This window comes from Ursus maritimus, unplaced genomic scaffold (genome assembly GCF_017311325.1).
Source record: "Ursus maritimus isolate PB19 unplaced genomic scaffold, ASM1731132v1 scaffold_26, whole genome shotgun sequence".
Lineage (NCBI taxonomy): Eukaryota > Metazoa > Chordata > Mammalia > Carnivora > Ursidae > Ursus > Ursus maritimus.
The window spans coordinates 1,076,395-1,098,927 of record NW_024425119.1 but is presented as its reverse complement, the minus strand read 5'-3'; the positions used below and the strand labels follow the sequence as shown (position 1 = coordinate 1,098,927).

Sequence of the window (22,533 nt, the reverse complement as noted above, 5' to 3'; positions counted from 1 at the left end):
CCCTGCCCGGGCTTTCTCACAGGTGCCCCCCCCCCCCGCCCCCGGCTGCTAGCCCAGAGGAGAGCCCTCACGGGAAGACAGTGACTTGAACTTGGTCAGTATGAGTGTTAACACACCGTTTTATAACAGGATGTGTGTTGTCTTACAAATTCTTTTTTTTTTTTTTCCCTGAGCACTTTGTGGTTTTGGCTTGTGGCAGAACAACAGTTAGATTTAACCCTTTTCTTCTGGTTGCCAGGCCACTGTCCAGGTGTGATAGGTTGTGTTCTGGGGATGCTTTTTCATGGTAGAGGCATTCTGGCAATCAGGGCTGGGCTCGCTGCCCACAGTGGAACCCGCACAGTGAACAGTTCCTTGGCCGTCATGCCCGACTTGCACCCTGACTGCTCACAGCCGGCCTTCCACGCAGGGCCTGTAATACCAGATCGCAGCCCACAGCACACAGCAGTGCCATGCAGGGGAGAGGACATGCCGGGTCAGCAGACCTGGGCTCTGGGTCAGGCCTCCCCGCTCACCCGCACCGCAGCCCTGAGTCAGTCAGTCCACTGTGAGGAGCCAGTGTTCTCACGTACAGAAGATCCTCCCCCCCGCCCCAGGGGTGTAAGAAGAGCAGATACGTGGGGGTAAGTGAAAGCACCAGACGTGCATTGTAGCTTCGGCAGGTGCCAGGCCTTAGCACTCACCTGTAGCTCTGTGCCAGGCCCCGTACGGGGCGTTAATGTGCCCAGCTTCACTCCACACTCACAGCACCCCACCAGGCTGCACCACTGGCCCCTTCTAGAAAGGCTGGGTGATTGGCCGAAGGTAACCCCGCTCGTGAGTGCTTGCTGGTCTGAGAATCAAAGCGGTATGTGACTTCAGAGCCCACTTCTCTTGACCAGGCACTTGGTCTTGTTCATTGAGTATGCGGAGTTAGACACCGTGAAATAAATTTCTTCCTTTTAATCTTCACCACTGTGGGTAGAGAATATTGGCCTACCTGTTGTAGGTGTCCTTTTTCTTTCTTTCTTTTTTTTTTTTTTTTTTTCATTTAGACAGTATAGCTGTGATTCAGAGCATGGATTCTGGAGCAAAACTGCATGGGTTTGAGTGTCAGCTCTGTGGGACATTGGGCTACTTAACTGACCTCTCTGAGTCTCAGTTTTTTCATCAGTAAAAATGGGATAATGGAGAGGGGGGCGCCTGGGTGGTTCAGTTGGTTAAGCCTTGGACTCTTGATTTCGGCTCAGGCCATGATCTCAGGATCCTGAGATCGAGCCCCACTTAGGGCTCTGCACTTAGCACAGAGTCTGCTTGTCCCTCTCCCTCTGCCCTACCCCCTGTGCGTACCTGCGTGCTCTCGCTCAAATAAATAAATAAATAAAATCTTTAAAAATAAATAAAACCCAAACTGACACATCTCTGTCCCAGCCCTTACACTCCCTAAAACTGTTTGCCAAAGATGATCACTTACACTTTTTTAGGGTTTTTTCTTTCCTGGCATTTGCCTCCACATTTCTAAATGTACTTATATTGTTATTCTTGACTTGTCAACGTTTGATATTACCTGTTGACTCATAACAGATAAAACTTAAATTTCTTAGATTTCTCCTTCCACTGCTTCTCCTCCCAGTGTCCGCAGTAGTAACATCACAATTTTAGTGAAATCCATCACCCGTGTTTGTAACAAGTAAGTAATCTTCACTGCTGAGGCCAGTAGTGTGCTTTGATTATATTCCTTTTCTGGTGTAATTCCTTTTCTCTTCTGAGATGATAACTGCTTTAATTCTTCCATACTTTTCCATGTAACCAGTCAGTTTTTTCTATCAGATGCCGTCAATTCCATTCCCTCTTCCCCTAGAGAACTCCCTCCCGGAACCCCGCCTTCTCCAGCGCCAGCCTGGACGGATTACTGTCTATTCTGTGGCGAACTGTCATACTCATATCCTGTCCTGGATCCTGTGTGTGTCTTCCCAGAGCCTACCTCCCTTGTTTTGCTGAAACATATCCTCCTGCAGTTTCCTAAGAAAATGTATAAGGATATGAGGGACATATATACACATATACCCTCACACTTTTTGTTAATTTGGCTGGGCATAAAAATCACAGGTTAAAGATAATTTTCCCTCAGAATTTTGAAGGCATCGTTTTGTTGCCAGTGCCGTCCTGACTGTGTGTGTGGCACCTGTCTCCCCCCCCCCGGAAACATTTAGATCTTTTTATTCCTGGTATTCAGAAGTTTCATGATGTTGGACCTTGATCTGGGCCTTTTCCCCAGGCCATTCAGTGAAACCTTTTAATTTGGAAATATGTATCCTTTAGTCTGGAGTGTTTCTTTGCTTTTTAATTTCTTCCCTCTGTTTTCTGTATAATCTTCTTCTGGAAGTGCAGTTAATCATACCTTGATTTCCTGAACTGATTCTCTAAGTATTCATATATTTTCTCTCCTATTTCCTTTTGTGTTTATTGTACTTTCAGAGAAATTTCCTGACTTACAGCCCAACCCTTCTATGGGGTTTTTAGTTCCAAGGTTCATTTTTATTCGCTGCTTGCTCATTTTACCACAGTATCCTGTCCTCGTCAGTGTCCTCTCTTATCTCTCTGAAACTATTACAATTCTGTTTGTTTTGTGTTAATTTTATTCTGTTCCCAGCATCGTCTTATTTCCTCCAAGAGCATTTTTTTTTAATTTGTATGTTTTGATCTATTTTTCATACAGGAAACCCTCCTTAAGTATCTGATGCTCTTTGGCTGAGAATATTTTTTTTATAAAAATTTTATTTATTTATTTGGCAGAGAAAGAGTGAGAGCACAAGAGGGGAAGCAGCAGGCAGAGGGAGAAACAGGCTCCCTGCTGAGCAAGGAGCCCGATGTGGGGCTTGATCCCAGGGTCCTGGGACCATGACCCAAGCCCAAGATAGACACTGAACCAGCTGAGCCACCAGGTGCCTTGTCTGAGAATCTTTTAGGAATGAGGTCCTAACCATGATGAGCACTGAGTAGTGTGTGGAAGTGTTGACTCCTGATAGTGTACACCTGAAACTAATATAACACTGTATGTTTACTGAAATTAAAATGAGAAACTTAATAAAAAAAATGTTTAAGATTGAGGTCCTTCAAAAGCTGATTAAAGACTCTGTAGATAGGGCTTACTGATCACTGGACTTTACTACAGGACGTCAGGCTGATGGTGAACGTGCCCCGTCTATCAGTGGACTCTCAAGTGTCGGAATCTGGAGGTCTTTTCCAGGGCTTGGCTGCCAGCATTCTGAGATCAGAGCAGGGAAAGAGCCCAGGGTTTCCAACATTCCCTATGCAGACCGTCAATGAACTGCACCCGTCAGCTCCTTTGTTTATACTACCTCCCCAGACACGTGATACCTTTAAGATACCTTTAAGACACGTGATACCTAAGACCCGAGGCTTTAAAAAGGTTCTGTTGACGTCTTTCTTGTCCTTTTCCCACTTGACCTGAGCCATTTGCCTTCTCCTCCTTCCACTTTGGGTTTTAAAAATTTGTTCTCTGGGTGCCTGGGTGGCTCGGTTGGTTGGTTAGGTCGGTCGGTTAGGCAGCTGCCTTTGGCTCAGGTCGTGGTTGCAGGGTCCTGGGATGGAGCTCCTTGCTCAGCGGGGAGCCTGCTTCTTCCTCTGCCTACCAAGCCCTCTGCTTATGTGCTCTCTCTCGCTCTCTCTCTCTCATAGATAAATCTAAAAAATTTTTTTCTTTTTCTTTTTTTTTTTTTAAAGATTTTATTTATTTATTTGACAGAGAGACAGCCAGTGAGAAAGAGAACAGAAGCAGGGGGAGTGGGAGAGGAAGAAGCAGGCTCCCAGCGGAGGAGCCTGATGTGGGGCTCGATCCCAGGACTCCGGGATCACGCCCTGAGCCGAAGGCAGACGCTTAATGACTGAGCCACCCAGGAGCCCCCCAAAAAATTTTTTTTTAAATTTGTTCACATCTTTTGTCCACTAATGTTTCCTTTGTCCATGAAAATTTCTTTTTTTTTTTTAAAGATTTTATTTATTTATTCAACAGAGATAGAGACAGCCAGAGAGAGAGGGAACACAAGCAGGGGGAGTGGGAGAGGAAGAAGCAGGCTCACAGCGGAGGAGCCTGACGTGGGGCTCGATCCCATAACGCCGGGATCACGCCCTGAGCCGAAGGCAGACGCTTAACCGCTGTGCCACCCAGGCGCCCCTGTCCATGAAAATTTCTAAAAATGTTCTCTTTCCTAGAACTCTCCTGTGGTTTGGGGAGGAGGAGAAGATTGTATACGATCACCATGCCATGACCTCTGATGGACTGTGTTATTCTGTATCTCACTGATATGCGTATTTTCTTTTCTGTTTACATCTCTGTCCCCTCATCTCCTGTCTCTCCATCTCTTCTGCCCCCGTCCCTTAACCCCCAGGGACCCGTGTGCTAACCACCTGCTCTGTATCTGTCCACATATTTTAATGTGTTCATACAATCACATTCATCATATGTAAATATATGGGAAGGGTTTTTTCATCACTTATTTCCATAGAAAACTGGCTCACATGATAAAAAGTTCTTTGCTTATGTTTCTCACTCATCACATCTTAAGCATCACACCAGGTCAGTAGATGTCGATGGAACTAGTTCTCTTCAGTCTTTACATAATATTCCGTAGTAGAGAGCAGTTTCTTGTCCTCTGTGCCCCAGTCCTAGGAGTTTCTGGTGGGAGGAGAAATGAGCATGGGTGTGGAAGTTAATCTCCTCACTGGCCGGGAAACAGAGTGACACTAGAGTGAGCCGAGGCAGCTGGTGGATTTTGTTGCATGTGCGAGGAGCGCCTCACAGGGTTTCAGTGGCCCTAGGTGAGTGAGAATTCAGCACCAGGAGCTGGACAGGACCCCAAGGGCTCATGAACCGGTGTCCCGGAAGGTAGGGTATGGATGAAATGGCCTGCTTGGAATCAGTCGTGGAGCGTGCTCAAGGATATTAGCTCTCTCTCCGCTTCGTGAATGAACCCTGGAGGCAGAGCATCTTCTCCCATCTTTAACCCTGTCTCTCTGCTTCCTCTTGAGAGAAAGGCGGGTGCTGACCCCAACACCGGATTTACCGCATATATCAAATCCCTCTGTCGTCCTGAAAATTGTATTCCTGACCTGCGTCAACATCCGACTTTCTACTCCACATGGCACGATTGGATCATTTTGCCAGTGCAGATAACGAAAAGTACCTGCACCTGAGTTCTTCCCTCGCTCCACGGCCAAGTCTGAATATGTGGAGGTCACCCCTTCTAGTAGAAGCTTCCATTTATTGAGTGCTCACTAAATGCCAAGCTCTAAGGAAGGGCAGCCAGTAATTAAAGAGCAGCCATTATGTGCTAGACACTGCACAAATATTGTGTCACCAAGCAGGGAATGACGTGGTTCCCCGGGCACTGCAGCCAACAAAATTCCTCATAATGATTTTCTTAGGGCTTCTAGTAAGCTGCCTGTTTAACAGTCTGGGGACACTGTATTATTTTACTTAATTGCATAATTAATACACAAATACATTTCTGTTGTTTGAGAATTTTTGCAGTACGGATATATTAGAAGTGGAAAGTGAAGGGCTCCCTCCTCCACCCACACCGCCATCACCACCAGCCCACTCCCTGCCCCAGGACCCTTATATGTGTATCATTTAATTCTCAACAATGCTATGAAGTTGGTATTAGGGTAATTCTGATTTTACAGTTGAAGAAATCAGGTCCTGGCAATGTTTGGTATCTTGCCTAAAGTCACTTAGCTGGTAAGTGGTGGTAAGGTGACTCAGCTCCAAGGATGTGTGCGCCCGTCTTCCCAAGTAGAGTCAGCTGGCCAAACTGAAGACAGTGATGCATTTCCTACTGTTTGTAATTAGGGCTTCTAAATTCGGCTCTCCAGAGCTCCTCTGGGTTAGGGAGTTCACACGTATTGCCAAAGTGGGAGGCCGCGTAAGGTAACACTTGTGCTTCAGTTTTCTGCTCTACAAAACAGGGCTGAGGGTAGCACTTAGTCCTACGGGTGTACGTGAGGATTAGTGAAATAATATGTCTAAGTCACTCAGCTCAGGGCCTAGCACCCAAGGAGCTTGTAGGGAGTTGGCGAGTTTTCTGTAGCTGACCCTGTCACGGAGCTATGGTTGTGTTCCCTTCTCTGGTAATGCTGTTATCCAGACGGGAGGGGGGAAGCCCCAGGGTATTTAGAGGGCCTTTCAGCGGGGCGTCCCAAGAGAACCCTCTCAGTGTCTTTTAAAATGGGGAAGTTCCCAGCTGTTAACAGTTACTCAGAAAATGCCCTTTCTGTCTTGTCATCCACTGTACCCACTTGCCGTCCTGTTTCTCCTTGGATGGGCAGGATGGGAGAAGTGTGAGGAGACAGTGACTCCTCCAAAAGGGAGGGCGGTGCCGTTAATGTTTTATTCTTGAGAATGAGCCAAGGGAAGCATGGGGAGCCTGGATTGTGAATTACCATTCCTTCACAGCCCTAATGACCTCCTTCTTTCCTCCACAGGGGCTAAGCTGTGCAGTCAAGAATAGTAAGTCCTCTGTTTCGGGTCGCCCTGTTGTCGCCTTGTTAACAAAGTGCTAGCCTCGTGTCACTGTCTGCAGGAGCGCTGCCCTCCCCCTAGGCTCAGGATGAGGGCAACAGCCTTCAGCAGGAGGGGTCCTTGAGAATCCAGGCTGTGGGCACCTGCGTTTCCTCTCAGGAATAGCCATTATGCAAAAGTCAGGAAGTGAGACGCAGAATTGTCATTTAGGTTTTGCAAATATTGTTTGGGGTGCCGCCCTGGTGTGTCTACGATACGATTTGGTTTGCCAGAGCTTGTCCCTGGAAAGTGAGAGACATCTGTGATGGTGATCCTGTTTTGTGTTTTAATTCAAGAAGGAAGCACGTACTTCAAGTGTCTGTGCTAATTAGGGATGAGCCCTGGCATATGATGCAGATCAGCTTTTATCACTACCCCATCCTTCCTGTCCCCGTGTCACTGCTGTATCACAAAACCAAGTTTCATGCTTTGTCTCCGGTCCTAAAGTGCCCTTAGACTTCGGAGATTTGCAGGGACTCGGCAAGCTGGAGCAGAGAGGGGCGGGGCGGCAGGGCCAGGCGAGGGTCGCAGGCCCCGCGTGGTCATGGGCAGGCTCTCTGGGGCCACTGCTGGGCATCTTGCTTGCGCGCCTCATTCTCCTGCTGCTTCTTCAGGTCCTGGCAGAGCATGGGGGTCTCTGATTCCTGCATTTTCTGGCTCCAGGTACCTGCCTGGATGACAGCTGGATCCACCCTCGAAATCTGACCCCTTCATCCCCCAAAGATGTCCAGGTCCACCTGGACTTTGCCCAGACCCAGCATGGAGACCTAGTGCCTGTAGCTCGCATCGGATGGACACTGCAGACAGACGGTGAGCGGGTGTGTCGGGGGGCCTGGGAGCTTCTGCCCAGCTCCAGGTGAGTCCACCAGAATCAGAATGGGACTGCCAGTCCCGTGCTCGGACACAAGGGCCTGGATTTCGTGCTGAATGCCCCCATCATTTCGTGCAGTAAATGAATACTTTCTTAGTGTTTTAGATACTAACCCATGATGGTGTCTCCTCAACCCGCCATCTTTCCTTCAGTCTGAAGTCCTTATCACCCTGGAAAAGAAAGTCCAGTGGTTCATTCTCTGACTGCAGTACCAAATATTTATTGAAAAATAGTAACACATTGGCCAGTGTGCTTTTTCCCTTATTTTAGGGGCTGGCATTTCTTTTTTTAAGTAATCTCCACACCTCAAGTGGGGCTCAAACTCATGACCCTGAGATCAAGAGTCACGTGCTGTACTTCCTGAGCCAGCAAGCCACCCCTAGGGGCTAGCATTTTTTAAAACAACACTCCCCCCACCAAAACCTCTTCTGGGATAGAGAGTTGAATGACAGAATCGGGAAGACTGGGGTCAACAAGAGCCAGCCCCACATTTGTGACCAGGGCCTGGGGGAGGTCCTCCTCCTTATAAGTCTCCAGCCCGGTGCCTACCCCTGCCTCTCCAAAGACGGGGACAGCCGGGTTTGACCCCCAGGGATGATCTGCACAGCTGTTGCCTCTGGCCCAGTGTAAAGTTCCACCTGTCGAAGTAACGTCCGCAAGGCCGTCGGCTTGCTCTAGCCCAAGAGTGAGCTGGAAGGAACAGGAAGTGGAGGGTCAGGTACAGTGAACAGATTTTCTTTTAAGAGTGAGTCAGCATAACAGATAGGGAAGTGCCACGCCCAGTGGTTTGCCTTTGTTGACCTGCCTCCGTGCGCCTCTTCTCCCTCCAACCCGCAGCCAGCATCCTCTTTCTGGAGGGCGCGGAGTTATCTGTCCTGCAGCTGAGCACCAATGAGCGCTTGTGCGTCAAGTTTGAGTTTCTGTCCAAACTGCAGCATCATCGCAAGCGGGTAAGCAGCTGTCTCCAGAGTGGGCTGTGTTCCTCTAATGATTGTGAGGAGCAGAACGTGCTTTCGAAACCTTCCCAGACGTGCCCACCCCTGCTTGTGCTCCCAGCTTTCCCTAGTTGTTCGGCGTAAAGAAAGTTGAGTGGGAAGGACTTGCCCAGCCGCACTCCTGTTCTCTTCCTGTGTGGCTGAGGTTAACGTGGGGCCTGCCTCCAGGAAGGAGCAGCTTTGCCCAGACCGGGACTGCGGTGGCCGGGGGCACAAGCGAGGGAGTTCTGCCGCAGTTTCCATTTATTTTGCTGCTCGCTGCCCAGTGGTGGAAGGTTGATGCTGCTGTAGTTTAAAGCGTCAGTTCACAGAGCGAGAGCGTCATCCCGGCGGCATCCGCGTGCCCTGTGAACCGCCAAGAAGCGCAGAAGCTAGGGCCCGAGCCCTGACTTCCAGAATCAGAAATGCTGAGGGTGGGGCCCAGCAGTCAGTGTTGAACCAGCCTTCCAAGTGATTCTGACGCAAGCTCCAGTTTGAAAACTGCCAGTCGAAATCTGCGAAAGTACCTCTTTGCAGATCTCCCACAAACACAAGCGGCCAAGAGAGTTCCCTTCCCCTGTATTTAATGAGGACCCCCAAACTTGACTGCTGGCAGGATGGTGAGGCCCAGGTGCCTCGATCAACTTAGAAGCAAAGGGCTGCACACCCCCATCCACCCCCAGACTAATTAGAATGGGAGTTGGAATCAGTATGTGTCATCTGCCCCATCCAGAAAATCTTCTCACACCTTCTGTTACCTCTGCAACGAAGATGCCTGCGGGCCCAGGCAGAGTGGGGATCTGCAGCCCTCCCTCTGCACTTTCATGCTCCAGAACATTCTCAAGAGAGCCTGGCTTTCGCATTTAAGGAGGAAGAGTCACGTAACAAACGGTTTTTAACTGGCTCTTGTGCCCTAGCTCTCCCACTAACCTTGAGTCCTCTGGCTCTGCTCCTTCACAGCATCGTTCTGGAGTCTGAGAGGGCTGACCAGGGAGGAGGACTGTTTTGGCTTTCCCCAGATTCTCTGGCATATGACACTACTGTCCACTGATGAGGCCAGATCTAGGTGTTTTAAGTGGGCAGCAAAGACCAGAGGAAACCAAGAGCAGAGACGCACCTCCCTCTTATTTTGGATCTTGCTGTGGTGGTTGTTTTCTTCCCCTGTTTCACGGACCTTTCAGGGGGCGGGTGGGGGTGCAATTCTCTGGGCACACACCACTGGGTGAGAGGTGTGTGTGTGACCTGTCCAACCTCCCCTTCCTCCCTCTCTTCAGTGGCATTTTACCTTCAGCCACTTTGTGGTAGAACCTGGCCAGGAGTATGAGGTGACCGTTCACCACCTGCCCAAACCCATCCCTGACGGGGACCCAAACCACCAGTCCAAGAACTTCCCCGTGCCTGGTAAGAGCGCCCTCCCAAGCCATTCCTTTCACCACTCTGCTCTTCCTCTTCGAGAAGAAACCAGCAGGTGGCTCAGACATCAGCCTCCCTGCTCAGCTGGGCCATGGCTGCCATTGTCAGTGCGTGGTACCTACAGAATGAACAGACGCTGTGATTGGGGAGCTCCTGTCCAGGACGCGTCAGAAGACAGGCCACTCTCGGGAGAGTTTTAACCCCCGCTTCGAGCCTCATGCCAGCTCTCATCACCTTGCTCTGCACTTTGGTCTTTTTCATTCTCCATCTGCCCTGCCTGGTTCTTCACTTTCACCCCATACCCTACCTGCATTTACCTACCACCATCCCACATGCACCACCATCTCCTCTTCCCCCTGGGGTCCGTCCTGCTTAGGAAGACGGCTGGGCGTTTCTTCTAAAACATCTGATGTCTGTGCACCTTCTAGTTCTCTGTCCTCCCAGCATCTCAGCCACAACCTATATTTCTCATCGTTCAAAGCGAACTACATCTGGAGCCCCAGCCCCCTTGAGGACAGGGTCTGGGGCTCACACCCATCCATGCGAGCTCCCGAGCCTCGTGTTGTTTCTCCTATAGCAGGCAATTCAGGAAGTGCTTGTGAAGGATGATGAGAGCCTTCCTGATTCCTGGAGGACTCCACACACACACGCGCCCACGCACGTGCACACACCAACACACAGACTCACGTACACACAATCTGCTTACCCTGCTTTGTCTTCACGTTACCCGTCACTCCCTGACACATTATCCTGATATTCTGGTGACGTTGCATTATGCTGTTTGTTTTCCTCAGTCTCTTTTACTGGAATGTGCTCTCCAGAGGGCAGGGACTCCACCTTCTTCACCACTGTATCTCTAGTGCCTAAACCAGTGCCTGGCACAGATCAGGTGTTCATAAGTGCTTGTCAAAAGAGTGAACCTCCCCAGGCCCCTCCCTCGTTCCTACCGTAGACTGACTCAGTCCCTGTCACTCCACAGCGATTCATACCTGTCACATGTCTTCTTAAACCAAAGTGAAAATGTTACAGTCAAGGCCATTGGGGAAGGGAAGTCAGGAAGATGTCTATGAAGCGGTGGTCCTCAAGGCGGTCCCTAAGCAGTGGCATCATTGAATTACCTGGGAGCTTGTTAGAAATGCAAATTTTCCTGGACCCTCCCCAGACCGACTGCATCAGAAGCTACCCATGGTGATGCACGGGAAAGTTCCAAAAACACTGCTGTGAAGAAACAAAGTATTTCTGCCCCTGTCAAGAGTCAGAGGCAACCTGCAGAGGAGGGGGAGCGGGGGGCGGGCAGAGTGGGTGGGGGAGGAACTGGAGCAGGCCGAGAGTCTCACTGAAAGCAAGCTCAGAAGGAATACAGTTGAGTCAGGAAGGTTCTCTGAGAGAGGAGGGATGACACAACCAGGTCAGCCCCCGGTTCTGTGGGGCCTCTGGCCAGTGGCAGCAGTTCAGTCCCGGAGCTTGCTTTGAAGAGACCATCTTTGAACAGACTCCCCAGAAGGAAAGAGGTGGTTATCCCTGGTGTCAGGAGTCTGGTGAAGCAGACTTTCTATGGCGGAAGCTTAGTGGTTTCCCCTTTTCCGGATTGACAGGCTGCGAGGACCCCAGGATGAGGATGACCGCACCGTGTGTGAGCTCAGGTAACCGTGGCCAGGGCCTTGCTGGGGGAGCTTTACTTGGCTGCACGCGCGCACCCTCCCCTCACTCCCAGCCCATGTCTGTGCCCTGGGCAGGCAGCCTGTGGGACCCCAACATCACGGCAGAGACCCTAGAGGCCCAGCAGCTGCGGGTGAGCCTCACCCTGTGGAACGAGTCTACCCCGTACCAGGTCCTGCTGACCAGCTTTCCACACACGGAAAACCAGAGCTGCTTCCATCATGTCCTGATGGTGCCCGAGGTAAGGCCATCACTGTCCTGAGCCCTCACGTGGCTCTGCGCCCCCTCCCCAAGCGTCAGGCCTCCGAGTACTGAGCTTGGTTGATCCCAGCTCTGCGCATCTCAGCTCTTTGTCTTTCCTTCTGACACATGGTCAGTGCAGAGTCAGGTCTCTGGCGGATCTTTCCTTTGGCTCCATTGTGTAGTTGATCTCTGCCCTGCTCGCCTGCCCCATCCTCTCAGTTCCTCCTTCCACACAGTCCGCCTGGTTCTCTTCGCTTTGTTTTTCTTATCCCACCTGTTCCAAAAAGGACCTGAAGAGTTTTAAAATGTGGGTATTAAGACAAAGGGGAAATAAAGATGAGGAAACAAGATGAAGCCAGGGTGGGGTTACTATAGAAAATGTGTGTCATGCCGTTGGCTGTGAACACATTTGTCCCCACGATCCCCAGCAGCCAAGCAAAGAGAGAAATACCAGTCACTAGATGTGTTCCTGAATCAACAACGAGCCAGCTGCCGTAGGGAAATGGAGTTTTTCCTGGAACGGAAACCTGGAAAGCCGTTCGTTCTCCATGCGGCCTTCCTCAGGGGCGTGCTGCACAGCAATGGCCCTGTTCCCAGCAGCCGCCTTGATGCCGCTCTGGGCTCAGGCCCTCCAGCCTGACCCCCCCACCTGTCCCTGCAGCCCACACCCAAGGAGTTCCACCAGCGGGCCAACGTCACGCTCACCCTGTCAGACTGGAATTGGTGCTGCCGCCACCGGGTGCAGGTGGGTGCGTGTGATGCGGGCAGGTGTGGGACCCGTGCACAGGCGGGCACTCCTAGAGGGGCCGAGTAGGGGAGGAGAGCAGCTCAGGGACTCGCGCGCTCTCCAAGAACCTGCCTCCCGACCCCCTGGGGCTCCCTGCCTAGAGAGACATCCTCTCTGCCTTTCCCAGCCCTGTGCTCCCGGCCTCCCCAGGGCAGGGCTCCTTGGCGCCCTGGAGCCGATGGGCGACCTGCCTTGCAGGCCCGTGGGGGTCCTGGAGTAGCCGGCCAGGCTCTGCTCCCTCCAGAAGCCTCTGTTAGCAAGAAAACATCCGCCGAGGGCCCGAGCCTCCTCGTCCAGCGTCTCAGCGCCCGCTCTCCCCACTTTCTCTGCTCTCCCAGGTCCAGCCCTTCTTCAGTAGCTGTCTCAATGACTGTCTCAGACACTCCGTAACCCTTCCCTGCCCGGAGATTCCAGATGCTCCAGGTAGGAAGTGTATGGCTGCTCTGGGGGTGGGAGTGACGGAAGGTCAGCACCTTGAGCTGAACCCTGACCTGGTGCTAAGGGTGGGGGCGGACTTTAATTTTACTTGGACTTATTCAGGCCTGCAGGGTGGGGCTGTAGAGACACTCCTGGGTTAGACTCCTGACTGCCTTCAATTGGCAATGCAGCTGTGGGCAAAGTACGTGACCTTTCTGATCCTCAACTTCTGTGACTGAAGAACTGGGGATTGTTCTTGTCCGAGACTTCTGGTATGGACCACGAGGTGTTTTACCACGTCCGCTTTCAATCCTCACGGATTGTGACTGTCATGAAGTGATGGCACGGCAAACTCGTCCCTCCCCCAGTTCGTAGATGAGAAAATAGAGGCACAGAGATGTTCAGTGACTTGTCCAAGATCACACACCAGGGAAGTGGCAGAGCTCCAGGTTCTGACCCGAGCCCGTTCCCTCCCCCTGCACCACGGCCCACCCCCCACTCAGAAGCCACCACAGCCTAGACGGCTGAATGCGGGACAGAACCACAGCCATTACACCGGCCTGGAGGAGAATCTGGCCTCCCAGGTGGGAGTTGGAGCATGTCTTAGGAGGCCAGCAATTCAGGTGTTTCCTGTAGATGTTGTCATTAAGTTGAACGGGTATCTGGAGTGCTCAGTGTAGGGCCGAGGTCACCAACCGGCCCTCGGTGGCTGTCAGCAGTGGGTTTTGTGATTACTGCTAATAATGAGTACTATTTTCCCTTTGTTCTCATTGCAGTCTCGATTGCAGGTAAGGCCAGCTGTCCTTCCCGTCGTGCTGCAGGAGTCCCCAGGGGCCCTTCCTCAGGGGCCACATGAGAAGTCCCTGACTGAGCCTCATCTGGGGCCAGGCGGACAAGGCCGAACCAAGAGGCCAGCTTGGGGGTGGGGTTCGCCAGCATGTCATGGCGCAGACCAGAGGGGACAGCCCGGGGCCGGGCAAAGGGGCTGGGGGAGCTCGGGGCTGGCAGAGCGGGCCGCCTCTGCCACGTACTCGTGCCGTTCCGCTTCCCACAGACTACATACCCCTGTGGGTGTACGGCTTCATCACGGGCGTCTCCATCCTGCTGGTGGGTTCCGTCATCCTGCTGGTCGTCTGCATGACCTGGAGGCTACCCGGTAAGGGGGCTGAGCTGTGGGGGCGCATCATGGGGTTGGCCCCTCTGTTCCTCTCTTTCTTCCCGTGCCCTCTTCTTCCCACCCCAGTCTCTGTGAGGCTGTACTCAGAGGGCACCCTGCAGTCCCAGCCTGTCCATCTCAAGTGAAGTACTGACATTGTCTCTCTTTGGCCACGGCAAGCTCGCTTGTCAGGAACTCAGCCTATGGGAAGGCTGACGTGGGCTCGGATCCCAGATCCACCACTTACACCCTGGGCAGGTTACTTCATTCTCTGAGCCTCAGGTTCCTCTTCCATAAAATGGAAATTATAAAGATATCCACATCATAAAACGGATATAAGGATTACATGAAATAACGTATATGAATTCTTAGCTTAGAGCCTGGCACATATTTGCTCAACATATGTTAGCCACAGTTATGTTTATTGCTACCAAAATTAATATTATTGAAACAAACTGGATGGAAGGAGCTAGGGTAGGGTTTCCCTGCATCAGACATGATCAGCCAGGCAGGTGGGAGAACCGGAAGGAGCCCATCCTGCAGCCCCCAGACACGTACATCTGTTGGGGAGAATAGCGAGGGACAGCACGATGTGACAGAGAAGGCTCTGGATGGGCCCAGAACACATGGCCGTGGCTCCCAGCTCTGCCTCCCTGCTTTGCAGGCATAAGCAGATTGCTGAACAAACCCTGGATTTGGTTTTGTCTTCTGTAAAATGGGATAATAACTCCTCCCTCGCAAGGTTGTGGTGCGGAAAATGGTCTAGCCATGGAAGGTGCTGGCCTGCGGGTGCTGGGAGATAGCAGCTCCTTCTCCCTGCGGCCCTCTCTGGCCAGGTTCTGAGCAGGAGAGCACATGGGCCTTCGGGGGAGGGGCTCGGCCTTCCCCAGGCCTTTTCTTCAGCAATCTGAGAGCCGTTTCCACACTTACAAGGCTCATCAGGATTAAATATTAATCATCATTAATTATTGTGTGATGGGAAGACCACCCCACCAGGCACTGGAAGACCCACCGTGAGGGCCCTTCTCCGCGGGACCATTAGCAGGGTCAAATAAGTTAACATCTCTGTGAGTGCTTTAAAAATTGACTGATTTATTGGTGGAGAGGGGGTGCCGAAGGAGACCGAGAGAAAGAGAAAGAATCTCAAGCAGATGCCCCGCTGATCGCCAAGCCCCGCGTGGGGCTCGATCTCATGACCTGAGCCGAAACCAAGAGTCGGACACTTAACCGACCGAGCCACCCAGGCGTCCCCACGAGTGCTCTATAAACCGTAGATCTCTCCATTGATGCCAGGGAGGCTTTTTGCTTCCTTCGTTTCTGCTGTCGCACATCCGACCTTCTACTGAAGTGTGCCCCACAGCACTGGGTAGAGGAAAGGACACTCGTTCAACTCTCTGTTGATAGTTCTGGGAAAAGGCCCAAGAGGTAGGAATTGAAATTCAGGTTCTAAAAGTCTTCCTTGGCCACCCATGGGTTCCGTGCGTCCTGCCACGTCACCGAGGAGCTGACTTCCCTACCACAGTTTCCTTGTCTGTATCTCCAGGGGAGCAGTTGCTTAAGAATGTTGTTTCCCTTCCTCACCTCAGAAATACCAGAAGGAAATGTGGTAAACGAGCCTGGTGGGGGCTGCTTCTGGAGATGTGTTGTAAGCCTCTTACGACGATGCTGCTGGGGAAGAGGCTTTCCCTGAAGTGGGGCATTTCCTCAGGGCTGGCCAGGCCGTGGGGGCGAGTGGCACCATTGCTAGGACAAGGGGCGTGGGGGGGAATCCCCTAGTCACCGTGCTGGGGGTCCCGGCTGAGTCAGCGCTGCAGAAGATTCATGACCCCAGCTGACTGCGTACAGTATGCCAGACACGTCACAGATACATTCTCATGGAATCCCCGCCGCACAGACCCCTTTTACAGAGGAAGAAACAGTTTCACAGACCTCAGTAACTTTCCCGGATCTCACAGCTGTTGATGGCAGACCTGGGATTCACACCTGAGCGGCGCCTCACAGCGCCGTGCCCTGCAAAGGCCCAGAAGCATCTCGCAACTGCTGCTTCCGACTGCCCTCCCTGACCATTTGCCCCGGGTCAGGGGTGGGACAGCACTCCATCAGACACCCCTGGAAATTGGTCCCTATTTCTCTTCCAAAAGAGCTACTCCAGTGTATTTGTTTTTCTTTCAGGGTCTCATCGTGAAAAATACGGTAATGACACGAAATACACAGGTCAGTATTTCCTGGCGTGGGTGGGCTGGGTTTGGGGAATGTTGCCGTCAAAGGCGTGATGGAGGGTTCTCTCGAGACACGGGTGGGTTGCCTTCTGCACTTTAACTCCTGACTTCCTTCAGGAGACCTCAGCGTGGAGGACCCACCTCAGACCCCTACACAGGGGGGACCACAAATGGCAAGGCTGGGATAACATTTTTGAAATCCCTTGGACAAGGAAAGGAAAGGAAGGGTGCCATCTTTGATGAAAGAGGTCCTACCTTTCACATATTTGTATTCCATAGGCAGGCCTTTGTGCCTTTTTCTCTTTTTAATTACGATAATTAAAGTATAGGCTCAAAGCCAGAGAGGAGTCTTGAGAAAGAAAGTCACTCTCCCAGAAGGCACCACAGTCACTGTGACTCTTTTAACGCAGCCAGAGTGGCTGAAATAGCAACACTTGGCTTATTCCAAGGCCTCGGTTGCCTTGCTTAGACTAGGGAGCTGGTGTCTGCCTGGCCCAACCGCCCCCTGGGCTGACGGGCGAGGAGTGCTGCCCGGGGCCTGCGGTTTGAGGATTAGTGCGGGCGCACACCGGAACCTGGGGGCCTGGCTTTCTTTGTTTCCCTCAGATGTCCCACCCGAGACTAGCCTGACCCCTCCACCCCTGAAGCCCAGGAAGGTCTGGATTGTCTACTCTGCCGACCACCCCCTCTACGTGGACGTGGTCCTGAAATTCGCCCAGTTCCTGCTCACTGTCTGTGGCACCGAAGTGGCCCTCGACCTGCTGGAGGAGCAGGTCATCTCAGAGGTGGGGGTCATGACCTGGGTGGGCCGCCAGAAGCAGGAAATGGTGGAGACCAACTCCAAGATCATCATCCTGTGCTCCCGAGGCACCCGGGCCAAGTGGCAGGCCATCCTCGGCTGGGAGGAGCCGGCTGTCCAGCTCCGGTGTGACCGCTGGAAGCCCGCGGGGGACCTTTTCACCGCAGCCATGAACATGATCCTGCCAGACTTCAAGAAGCCAGCCTGCTTCGGCACCTACATTGTCTGCTACTTCCGAGACATCAGCAGCGAGAGCGATATCCCTGACCTCTTCCACATCACGTCCAGGTACCCGCTCATGGACAGATTTGAGGAAGTGTACTTCCGGATCCAGGACCTGGAGATGTTTGAACCTGGCCGGATGCACCGCGTTGGGGAGCTCACAGGGGACAACTACCTGCAGAACCCGAGCGGCTGGCAGCTCAGAGAGGCCGTGGACAGGTTCCGGGAGTGGCAGGTTCAGTGCCCGGATTGGTTTGAGCGTGAGAACCTTTGCTCAGCGGATGACCAGGACCTCCCGTCCCTGGACGAAGAGGTGTTTGAAGAACCGCTGCTGCCGCCAGGAAGAGGGATCATCAAGCAGAAACCCCTGGTGCTCGAGGCCACCTCTGAGGGCTGCCTGGTGAGAGATCTCCTTGTCAGTGAGGAGGGAAGAGGACTGTCAAGGCTGGAACCTCAGCTCCAGCCCCAAGGAGAGCTGGCGGCCCAGACCCTCCAAACCGTGGTGCTCCCGGCAGAGGAGGTCCCTTCGGCTCAGGCTGTGGATCCCGTCCCTCCAGCCATTGAGAGCAGCCCAGCCGGCCGGCTAGCCGTGGTGGGGGGAGACGACACCTGCCCGCTGTTGGAGGGCTATGGCCCTCGGCGGAACAGTGTTCTCTGCCTCCCTGTGGACTCAGAGGCCCCGCCTCTCTGCAGCACCCCGACGGCATCGCCCAGCTACCTCCCGGGTGATGTAAGGGAGCAGCTCGAAGGCTTGATGTTCTCACTCTTCCAGCAGAGTCTGAGCTGCCAGGCCCAGGAGGGCTGGGACAGAGCCGCAGTGGCCCTCAAAGACCTCTACACGCCCTGCGAGGAGCGGCAGCGGCAGTCGGTGCAGTCTGACCAGGGGTATATCTCCAGGAGCTCCCCACAGCCCCCCGAAGGACTGACGGAAATGGAGGAAGAGGAGGAAGAGCCAGATCTGGGGACATCAGCCAAGCAGCTCTCTCCTGAGGACCTAGAGAGCCTGAGAAGCCTCCAGAGACGGCTCTTCTTCCAAGAGCTTCAGAAGAACTCCGGCTGGGACAGTGTGGAGCCGGAGGAGCCCTAGGGCTTCCCCACACCCAGGGTGTTAGAGAAGGGCGTGTGTGTGTACACGTGAGTGTCTGTATATATGCCTATGTTCCTGTGTGGAGTGTTTGCCTTTAAATGTGGACCTCTTGATCCCTGGGCATCCCCCTGAATTTTCTTTCTCTGACCCTCTGGTCATGTTCTGTCCCAGCAAGAATCCATAGGCCATCCCCAGGAGCCAGTGACATTGTCCTTGAGCCTCCCTCATGCAGTCATTCAGTCACCCAGCATTTATTTTGCACCTCTTGTGTGCCAGGCGTCTGACATACAAAGATAAATTGCACAGGGTAGTGGCCCTGGCCACCAAGGGGCTTAACATCTGCCGAGAGCAACAGATAAGCAAACAGCATGGTCCCGTGCGATGGAAAGGCTCAGTAGAGGTCTGTGCAGGGCTGTGAAAGTACACAGAAGGAGCCGCTGGGCCCAGAGACCATGGTTGGAGAGGGCAGCGGTCCCTGGGGCAGGGGCAGCGTGTAGAGTGAGGGCTGGGGCCAGTAGGCCTGGAGTGGGAGGAGGGGGCAGCGAGAGAGGTGGTGGAGAGACAGCAGAGCCCGGGCTGGAGGAGGGCTTGTGGGCCAGGCTGGGGGGTTCGGACATCAGCCCAGTGGCCTGGCATTCCTTTGATAGGGTGAGCTGCTGCCCTGCCGAGGAGGGGCCCGAGGACCAAACATAGCTGAAAGCCACCTCAGATCGTTTTTGGAACGAGACAGGGTAGAAATGTGTGATGGGAAACCTAACTGTTCAGCGGGGACAAAAGCCCGGAATCCTGAGCTCCCAGTTTGGTTCTCAGTCAGTGGGAGAGCCACGGCAGATGAGTCTCTGCGTGGGCAGCAGCACCCCCGAGCTCAGGAGGCCACAGAGCTGGGGACCCAAGCCTGAGTGTGAGCTATGGAGAGCTCCCAGCAGGGGGGGCACGGGGGGGCACGGCGGGAGTGGGAGGTACACTGAGCCCGGCAGGCCTCTCTGAAGGGAGAGGAAAACAGGCCACGCTATGCTTAGAAGTCTGAGATTCAAAGTGTTTGAGGAGAGATGCTAAGGCTCAGTGTTTAAGGAAGTTGTTCCTGAAGTGCCTTCTTGGCAGGAACTGAAGGCTTCTGTGTGTCTGGGGTCCCGGCGAGCACCTGGGACTGCCCCTGCACTGGGTGAGCTCATTGCCTGTACTCGAGCCCTCCGCTGGAGCTCCGAGCTTCAGTGAAGGGGTGAGGACTCAGGCAGGTAGTGGGAAGCCATCACAGGGTGTGTGTGTGTGTGTGTGACACACGTGCATACGTGTGCACAAAAGGGGAGATGATCAGTAAAAGAAGGAATAAATTTGTCAGTTCTGGTAAGAACCCCCGGTAGTTACGTTGAGTCGTGCTCTAGGTCAGGTTCCTGGCTGTCGAGTCCTTTCAGTCGTGCGATTTCCCTGCGCGGCTGCAGGGGTAGCGGGTCAAAGGTCCAGACCACGTGTGGCCCGTAGACAGCCCCACAGCAGCAAAGCACCGGGGGAGGCAGTGCTGCAGACAGGGCGTCTGTCGGCCCAGAAATATTTGACACCTCATCCTCAGTATGACAGGGGTACGGGTGATTAGGTCGTGAGAATGGAGCCCCAGAGAGCTCTGTGCACCCCTCTGCCGCGTGAGGGCGCAGCGAGATGGTCATTTGGGAACGGGGCAGCAAGCTCCCACCACACACCCAGTCCGCCGGCTCCTTGGTCTTGGACTTGCCGGCCGCTAGAACTGTGAGAAATGTCTGTAACTGTAAGCCGCCCAGTCGGTGGTGTTCCGTGCTAGCGGCCCTCCCAGACTGAGACAGCGACAAAGGGAGCTGCGTTCTCCCCTCCAGTAAGCTGGAGGGGGCGTCATTAGGGCCAAATGCCTACCGAGCTTTCTGTGACGTTGCCTCAGCTTCCAGGAAGCGCTTACTCGATGTCCAGAGTGTGGAATACCGTGGTGGACGCTTCCTTGCTGGAGCCAGGGCTCAACACGCCCGCAGAATGGCCCCAACCAGTGAAGCCCTGGTGCCCAGGAGCTTACTTTCCACTTGGACTGTGTTCCCCACAAGCCTTGAATTCTAGCTCCACTGGCCTTCGAGGCCCAGTGTCCTCAATTAGCATTGTTCGCTTGTCCCCTGTCTCCCCGGGGCTGCTGCTTGTCTCCCTAACAGCTTACTGAGATACAGTGCACATACCGTGTAATGTGTGGTGCCTGAGCGGCCGACCCCAAGCGGTTCGGTGGTTTTCAACAGTTCAGAGCTCAGCAACCATAAGCATAATCAACTTTAGAACATTTTTCTTACCCCGAAAAGAAATCCAACACCTCTTAATTACCCCAACCTCCCTAAACTCCCCATCCCTCTATGGATTTGCCTCTTGTGGACATAACATATAAATGGAATCGAAAGTCCCCCAGGGCCTCTGGACCCTTTCTTGAATGTCATTCCCCGGTTCCTCCCCCGGTTGCTTCCCCTGCCCTAGAGCCCCCAGTCTCAAGCTGGCCTTTGCTCACCACAAATGCTGGAAGTTCTGTCAGCCTGTGGCGTCTGCTGTCCGCCCAATGCCAAGAGTGTCAAGAGCATGTGTAAATAAAGCCTGGCCTTGCTTTTTGTATTATTCTGAAACGTGGCTATAATATCCTGCTTCACCCAGAAACGCCATTCCAAGAACAGAGGTCCTCCAGGCTGTGCCTTTCCTACCACTCAAGCCCCTCTCCTAAGTGGAGCACAGCAGAAGCGGTTCAAGGGGGTGGAAGGAGCCACAGTCAACATGCAACCCAAACCTACAGTGAAGCCACCACCTATTCCTGGCATCCCGCTTCCGGCTCCGGAGTGGATTTGCACCGCAGAAGGGGGGAGAGGGCACGGAATGATTAGATGGTGGTGTAGACATGCTTTCCAACTTTTCTTTGACCCCAGTTTCTCTTTTCTGCTTAGGAAGGACCTCAGAGGTGTTCAGGCTTTAAGGGAGTTGGTCAGTCACTTGAACATCCAGCAGTTTGAGCTGGAATCTGTGAATGCCAGGGTATGATGGATTTTACTTCGTTTCTGCTTGTCTTTGAAGATTAAGGCATAAAGGAGAGGAAGATGTACTTAACAATGCAACGGGAAGTTTTAATCCAATGGCCTTTAGACGCTGCAGTTGATGTCTTCCCTTCGCAAATAAATAAGGAGGGTGCCAGGCCCACTCTTGCTCCAGCGCTTCCAGAAAAGACCTGGCAGTTCAGGGCCACAAGAGACCGCTGCTCCAGGCTAGGCTGAAAAGTATGCTTGAGCTTGGAATAAAAAAGCAGAGCTAGTATTCCAGCCCTGGCCTTGGGTCTCCAGTTAAGTGGTTGGAGAGAAAGATTCTTTATTATTTTTTTAAAAGATTTTATTTATTCAATTGAGAGCACAAGAAGGGGGAGCAGCAGCCAGAGGGAGAAGCAGACTCTCTGCTGAGCAGGGAGCCCAACAGGGGGCTCGATCCCAGGACCCTGGGATCATGACCTGAGCCAAAGGCAGCTGCTTCACCGACTGAGCCGCCCAGGTGTCCAGAGAGAGGTTCTTTAAAAAGAGGCTGGCAACACTTAACCCACGGCTGGAGCCCGGGCCCTGCTGCTTGCCAGCCTGTGATTGGTCAGGTGATCTTCCTGAGGCGCAGCAGGGGCTCCTCCCTTGTAGAGGTCTCGTGAAGTGGGCGGAACACCCACGTGAGGCTCTTGGGTGGTGTCCCACACGCAGGAGTTCGGCACATGGTGGCCCTCATTCCAGCCAGATGTTGCCACCCGTACACCCTGCTGCCCTTGTGAGGAGTGTGGAGGCTCCCTTAGGTCTCCCCTCCCCTCAGCAAGGAGCACTCTCACCGGGTTCTGGGTCGGAGCAGTTGAGGGGCGTGGGGCACTGTTGAGCCTTCTTCCTGTTGTTAGGGCTTTCTTGCTCTAGCGTTTGCTTTTTCAGATTACAAAAGCAATATGTGATCCAATATTCTGTGTTATGGGAGAATATATAATAAAGTGACTGCCCCAGCCCATGGGTACAGGCTATGAAGTTGGGGTGCCCACTCCCAGCTTCCCACATCACTCCTAAATGGTTTCACCATCCATCTTCTTGCCTTTGGTCTCACCCCAGCCCTCCATGCCCTGCCGCCTT

General features: G+C 53.1%; 1 protein-coding gene and 1 long non-coding RNA gene across 2 annotated transcripts in view; both read left to right on the top strand.

The window, feature by feature from the left end:
- The window catches only part of LOC121105384, a 2,705-nt gene extending 2,509 nt beyond the window's left edge, over positions 1-196 (top strand). The window contains exon 2 of the long non-coding RNA XR_005837812.1: positions 23-196. This is a non-coding gene — a long non-coding RNA (uncharacterized LOC121105384). The remainder of the gene's footprint in view (positions 1-22) is intronic.
- Positions 1-21,027, top strand: part of IL17RA (interleukin 17 receptor A) — a 25,462-nt gene extending 4,435 nt beyond the window's left edge. Inside the window, exons 2-13 of the mRNA XM_040641982.1 lie at positions 6,487-6,511; positions 7,226-7,372; positions 8,271-8,383; positions 9,682-9,808; positions 11,416-11,463; positions 11,557-11,720; positions 12,384-12,467; positions 12,848-12,932; positions 13,703-13,714; positions 13,981-14,082; positions 16,255-16,296; positions 16,908-21,027. Coding sequence (XP_040497916.1) covers positions 6,487-6,511; positions 7,226-7,372; positions 8,271-8,383; positions 9,682-9,808; positions 11,416-11,463; positions 11,557-11,720; positions 12,384-12,467; positions 12,848-12,932; positions 13,703-13,714; positions 13,981-14,082; positions 16,255-16,296; positions 16,908-18,409 — 2,451 coding nt within the window. The 3' untranslated portion in view covers positions 18,410-21,027. The remainder of the gene's footprint in view (positions 1-6,486; positions 6,512-7,225; positions 7,373-8,270; positions 8,384-9,681; positions 9,809-11,415; positions 11,464-11,556; positions 11,721-12,383; positions 12,468-12,847; positions 12,933-13,702; positions 13,715-13,980; positions 14,083-16,254; positions 16,297-16,907) is intronic.
- Positions 21,028-22,533: the final 1,506 nt, after the last annotated feature.